This window comes from Palaemon carinicauda, chromosome 35 (assembly GCF_036898095.1).
Source record: "Palaemon carinicauda isolate YSFRI2023 chromosome 35, ASM3689809v2, whole genome shotgun sequence".
NCBI lineage: Eukaryota > Metazoa > Arthropoda > Malacostraca > Decapoda > Palaemonidae > Palaemon > Palaemon carinicauda.
In genome coordinates this window covers 72,415,838-72,422,611 of record NC_090759.1, presented here as the reverse complement: position 1 = coordinate 72,422,611, position 6,774 = coordinate 72,415,838, and the positions used below count along the sequence as shown (strand labels likewise).

The 6,774-nt window shown below is 36.3% G+C and overlaps 1 protein-coding gene across 2 annotated transcripts in view; it reads left to right on the top strand.

Moving 5' to 3' along the window:
- LOC137627872 (beta-hexosaminidase subunit beta-like) overlaps window positions 1–5,476 on the top strand; it is a 33,785-nt gene extending 28,309 nt beyond the window's left edge. For both annotated transcript variants that reach the window (XM_068359305.1, XM_068359306.1), the window contains exons 11-13: window positions 33–144; window positions 3,770–3,878; window positions 4,915–5,476. In XM_068359305.1, the coding sequence (XP_068215406.1) occupies window positions 33–144; window positions 3,770–3,878; window positions 4,915–5,174 (481 nt within the window). In that variant the 3' untranslated portion in view covers window positions 5,175–5,476. The remainder of the gene's footprint in view (window positions 1–32; window positions 145–3,769; window positions 3,879–4,914) is intronic.
- The last annotated feature ends 1,298 nt before the right edge of the window (window positions 5,477–6,774 follow it).

Sequence of the window (6,774 nt, the reverse complement as noted above, 5' to 3'; positions counted from 1 at the left end):
ATATATATATATATATGTTCACATTTTTCCAGTTTCCTTGTATGGGAAGATGTATTCGACAGAGGTATCGAACTTCCTAAAAATGTCATAGTACACATCTGGATTCTACACTACCTGGACTTTTGGAAGCAAAGCCTTCGGGAGGTAAGACCACCAGTTAGTAATGTCTCCAATGCTGTTTCTAAAAGCTCGAGTTAGGCCAAGGCACCAGCCACCCGTTGAGATACTACTTCGAGAGAGTTATTGGGTCCTTTGACTGGCCAGATACTGTAGTACTACATTGGATCCCTCTCTGGTTAAGGCTAATTTTTCCTTTGCCTTCATATACACCGAACAGTATGGCCTATTCTTTACATATTCTTCTTTCCTCGTACATCTGCCAACATTAACATAACCAAAACAGTTCTTCCCACCCAAAGGATTAACTACTACACTGTAATGGTTCAATGGATACTTTTTACTTTTTAATGGTAGCTATAATAAGCAACTTTTCTTGGACGACACTCCGAAATCGAACCATTGTTCTCAAGTCTGGATGGTGCCATATCCTGTACCATGGTCTTACACTGTCTTGTGTTAGTTCTCTTGGTCGAGGGTACACTCGGGGGCACTATTGTTTCCTTATTTCCTTTACTCTCTGGGCTATTTTCCCAGTTGGGTTTATAGCATCGTGTTTTTCTAACTAGGGTTGTAGCTTAGCAAGTAATGATAATATTTATGTAAGTAATAATATCTACGTATGAGATTTATCTTTTTTCTTTCTTTTTTTTTTATCTAGAGGGCTTCAGTACTGAATGTTTGAAGCAAATAAGATGAAAGTGGCCCAAATGTGTATAATTATAAAATACTATCCACTCTAGAGTTTCCGTATTTAGATTGTGATATTAGTATGCCTATTTTAATAAAATTTCGTATTTCTATAATCATATGTTCATGTTGCATGTATATGAATATCAGGTAAGTGTGGATACTGTATTATTAATTTTTTTAGTATTAGTAAAGCTACAACCCTAGTTGGAAAAGCAGGATGCTATAGGGTCAAGGACTACAACAGGAAAAAAAATAGCCCAGTGAGGAAAGGAACTAGATAAACTAAGAAATAATGAAACATTAAACTATCGTTAAAAATAACTTTCAAATATGAACTATGAAAACTTAAAAAAAAAAAGAGTAAGAGAATTAAGACAGAATACCATGTCAGTGTGTGTGTGTGTGTGTGTGTAGATTGCCTTACCTTGTGTAAGACACTGTCTCTTGCGTTGGCAGCCCGTAATCCGTGTCAGTGTACCCTTAAGCAAGAGAATTATATCTACTGCATATTTGTCACGCTAACTGTCCCCATATGAGTAGCATGAGAAACACATTAAAAGTTTTAACATGCTCGTTGAATTGAGTCGTTTTAATGATGTACACTTGATTAATTAGATTTTGTCAGTGTGAATATAGATTTGGTGTAGTTTATTGTTAGTATTATTAATGCAGATTTTGAAAGTGAAGGACGCAAAACTGTGTGCAAATTATCGCGAAATATTGAAATCGTGATTGGCGATTAAATTTTTTTTTTTTTTTTTTTTTTTTTTGCGAGAGATAGGAATGTATGTTTTGATGATGGGATCTTTAGATGGAATGAGAGTTGGTACCTAACCTTGTTTGTCTGTGTTTTGGTAAGATTTATTGTTATTCAAAGATTTGAATGTATTGGACATAGTGATTAAGTAATGAGACAGGAATGGAAGAATTCGTGAGCATATTCAAAATTTATAATGAAAACTATTATTACACACTTAAAAAAAGCTGAATGCTGCAAGCTCAAGGACCCCAATAGGGATAGTAACTCTGTACAAGATCAACAAGACTAAAAAGTTTGCTTCGTTTCTATCCCCAGGCAATTTAAAACCACCCAAAACAGTGTAAGAGTTTGATTTAGAGACTTTAGCACTAAGACTAGAGATAATCATTCATCATTATTCTTACTTACGCTTATTGACGTAAAGGTGCTCTAGAGGATTCATTGGCTAGATTCATCAAAGGATAGTGTTCCTTGTGATGCGCAGTGCCTATCTGAAGGAAGTGACCCCTGCGCATACTAATTCCAGGAAAGATAATTCGCCAGGCAACAGAGGAAACCGAAAAGACACATTCTAGCCTTAAACTCAATCCGCCACCCTGCTGCCAGTGTCTTAGAGTGATTTTATGAACAGAAATGCTTACCATAGCTAGTGTCCCTTCTACGCTTACCGTGTGGGCATATAGCCACTGAACAGTTACTGTAGCTACACACGTCAGTGATTGTAACGTTTAGTTCTAAGTGTTGCCACATTTTTAATGAAAAATAAAATGAGATAATGTACATGTGGGCAAAGGAAACAGCCGCATATTTTATCTTGGCAATAAACTGCCTAGACAGTCCTTAAGAAAATCCTTACTCATAGATTTCTCGTCTTCATAGGCTCTTGCTTTAAGAAAATGGTCGTGCCCTTTAGAATTTAGAGTAAATTAGTTATAAGAATATGCACTCTTAACTAAATTCTAGCCATGTATGACAATACAGTATTAATTCTGAGGTCCTGGAGTCTTTATTTATGACAATTATGGGGACCACTTAAGTATTGTTTTCTTAATAACGTCATTGGTGGTGAATATATTGGTTGAAAGTAATGACTCAAAACCCGATTTAAGTTAAGCTATCGTAAAATATAATAATTTTGGTGCCCTGATGAAACTTGTCTTAGTAACATACTCTTCAGTGCCAAAAAGGACACACCAAAATCAAACCATTGATCTTTAGTCTTGGGTAGTGCCATAGCCTCTGTACCATGGCCTTCCACTATCTTGGATTATAGTTCTCTTGCTTGAGGGTACACCGAGGCACACTATGCTATCTTGTTTCTCTAACTTTTTTTTTTAGATTTATTTTAATATTCATTCATTCATCTCCTACTACGCCTGTTGAATTCAACGTGTTGTCAGGTGTACGAGGACAGAGGAGATTCTGTAAAGAATAGGCCAGACTATTCGGTGGATGTACAGGCAAAGAGAAAGTGAACCGTAACCAGAGAGGAGGATCCAATGTACTGTCTGGCCAGTCTAAGGACCGGACCTCATAACTGTAGCTGTAGTATCTCAACGGGTGGCTGTTGCCCTAGCCAACTTACTAACTATAATGGGCCGTAATATGGATTCATCTTAAATTTTATTGACAAATGAATATTGTACAGATGGGTATGAAAAAAAAAAAATCTTTGATACCAAGTAGTCGGGCTATGAATACTTTTCCTACTTACAGTATTTATTGTAATAGTTTAGGATATAAGGATCATGGTATTTTGTCCACTCGTTTTAGACTGTTCTCATTTAAACAATGTGAACTCTTTTAACTAAATGGTACTCTTGTCAGTTAAAATTTATTATGTTCATAATTTTTTTTTTATCCTTAATGACATCAGTGACATGAATATGCCTACTTAAAGTTAGTGTCACAAAGTTTCATGTTATAATAACTATAGTCCATTTCTTTTTGCGATGCATATTTGCACAGACTCGCAGCGGTGCCCTTTTAGCTCGGAAAAGTTTCCGGATCGCTGATTGGTTGGACGAGATAATTCCAACCAATCAGCGATCAGGAAACTTTTCAGAGCTAAAAGGGTACCGCTGCGAGTCTGTGCAAATATACATCGCTAAAAGAAATGGACTATAGCAGTCTCATTTTGAATAAACTCCTTACTACTGTGTGACTCATAGCTTATCATATCTGGCCCCTGCATTACAGATAACGTCCTTTGGGTACAGGGCGATCATGTCATCATGTTGGTACCTAAGTGATTACGTGGGTAATAATTGGCGAAGATTTTATGCATGTGACCCAAGGGATTTCGAAGGTAAGTGAAATAGTTAATTTATCAAGTAAGACATTAATAGCATAGATGATTATATTGACTCATTGTAAAAAGTAACCAATATCTTTTAAAGATTTCATAAGGCAACATGGACTTGCTGGTAATCCAAACCTTATTTTCTAGAAAGAATAAGAACAAAATGCCTGCTTAGGGATGAGAGTTGATATATAAGTGCTTGAAACTAGCCTCAGACATGTGGTCCATTGCAATATGGTGACAATCACCAGCTATGAATATCTGATATGTAATCCTTACGCTAGAACCTTGGTCAGAATGAGTCAAATGAAGCACAACCCGGAATTTAATCTAATTTAATATAGAACCTCGGCCTTAAGCTAAGCATTGGGGCATCAAAGGCCATTCAGTACTGTATAAACAACCCAGAAGTGAAGCTTACTTTAACGTGTTTCCTTGTCTCTGTTTCAACCATTTAGCTAGGGTCAGCTTTGCTTAGTTTCACTTAATTTACAATATTAGTGGATGCAATGGGTTTGTCTTTGATAAGTGATCTAACTGGGTTGCTCTTAAGCTAGTGCAGGCTAATTATGGATAGGTCCTACCCCTGACATATGTACAATAGCTGGTCATAAATCAAAGACATTAGTAAAAGAAATTACTTGGCCGTTTTGCATTTATAATACCTGAGAGAGAGAGAGAGAGAGAGAGAGAGAGAGAGAGAGAGAGAGAGAGATTTTTGTATTTAACATCTATCTGTGTGTATACAGTATACAACTAGTAACTTACGACAGATCAAGCTGTTTAAAGATAAGAAAAGTGTTTGACTAAAATTAATAAATATTACACACCAGTATAGAGAGTATTGGCAATTAAGGCTCTTCCCTCTTGACTGCAATTTGTCTATGCCTATTGGCATCGTGCAAAAGTGCAGTCTCCAACTTATAAAGAAGCCTTTTCGATCTATCTTTGGTAAAGCTCCTAATTGCAATAAGATTAATGATTTTTCAGCTGTAAATAAAACTAGGTATAGTTTATTTTAAATCTTCAATATGTCTTGCAGGTACCCAGGAACAAAAGAATTTAGTCCTAGGAGGCGAGGCATGTGTGTGGGGGGAGCATGTAGACGCTACAAACATTATCCAAACAACATGGCCCAGTGCGTGTGCTATCGGAGAAAGACTGTGGAGTTCGAGCAAGGATACCACTGACCCAGAGGCTGCAGCTCCGAGACTAGAGGAACATCGCTGTAGACTCTTACAGAGAGGCTACAGTGTAAGGCCAGTTTTCTCATCTTATTGTGATACAGATGTCTATTTGTGAATCTCTCACTCTTTCGCACTGTGATGTAGCCTTGTATTGAGATTTCATGCAAGAATCTACTGTGAATGATTTGTGTGAAGTAGATTAGTCAGTAGTTGTTTTGATAACTTTCAAGATGGCTTCGTAGTGAAGCAATTCAATTGTGTGCTTTATGAAGTATTTATTGAACCAACTGGTGTGTGAATTACGGAATGTAATTCAATCGTAAAATTTTAAAGATTTTATCCAACATTAAACCAAATTTTATTGTTCGTATGTTTCTCTTTTATCAATAAAAATTCCAAAGAAAATTACCAACAACATATGTATGCTTTAACCGTTAACAGATACCTCCTGTCTCCATCTCCAGTTTCTCATTAAATTCCAAATGCACCTATAAAAACTTAAAATGCATACAATACACCTTTCACAAAACTGCACTACAGTTTTAAAGAATAGATTTTTTTGTTTACTCATTATAGTAAGAAGATAAAAGACAGAAAACTCCCAACCTTTTTGCAAAACCACAGAAGACAATTGGCTATATTTTGAATTTTGGGGACCCTTGTAGCACTTTAATAAAAAGCTCGACTAATTTGCCATTCAAAGACCAATTGCCTTTCTAAAGATGGTTTCAATGCTATAGCAAGTTTGTCACTTGCTTGAAGAATTGGGGAATGCAGCTTAAACCAAAGACATTGTAAACCTCCACTTGTGCTAAACCAGCCTCCCTTCTCTCTGCATGTTCTGGCATTTCATAACCAACTACAAACTGTCTTCGATACCATATGTACTCGACACCCCTCCACGTTACTTCTCTTGATCCTGTCAAACTTTTCTCGGACCATATAGTCTGGTGTAGGATTAAAGAAATTTAACAGGTCAAGGCATTTTTTAGTAGAATTTGGCATACAGTTTATTTAACACAACTCGGGTGTACTGAATCCAAATCTACCGGATGCCATTCTTTTTTTGTACACCCGAAATTGCAAAGAAAAATCATGGCCATCTGAATTACCAATATAGTCATAATGTCTGTTCTAATTTTTACTTTTTTAGGTTTTTAATATTACCCGTAATTCATTGATGGTGACGACAGTTTGATAAAATGAAAGGATGAGGCAAAAATAGTAATATTTCCACACTTTTCAAGGTGGCCGCCATGTATATGCACCTATTATTTGTTGCATTACTTTGAAATATTCTAGTTGATGTGTGATGTTCATTTTGATATATGCTGTGTATACTTTTGAGTTCATATATAATTTATCTGTTTCTAATGGCTCGGTTGTACCAGAGTAGGAATGGGTAAGCTGTATAGTTGCCCACAGGCCATCACAATCAGGGTATTCAATTTTCACGACTTGATAACAATCTGGTTCATATATTTGTGGGAGTTTAATTTCAAGAAGCTGTTAAAGATTTTATCGGAGAAGAAAGATCCAAATTTTGCTTTGAGGTATGAATACAAACAAATAGTAAGCATCCTGCTCTTGTTCACACTAGCAAGCAGATGGGCTTTGAGGTTTGCGTCAAGGTTCATTCAACCTGATGCTGCTGTACTTAAACCAGTATAGTCTCATAAACTATACCTAATGGGGAGCTATATACCTAGCAAAGA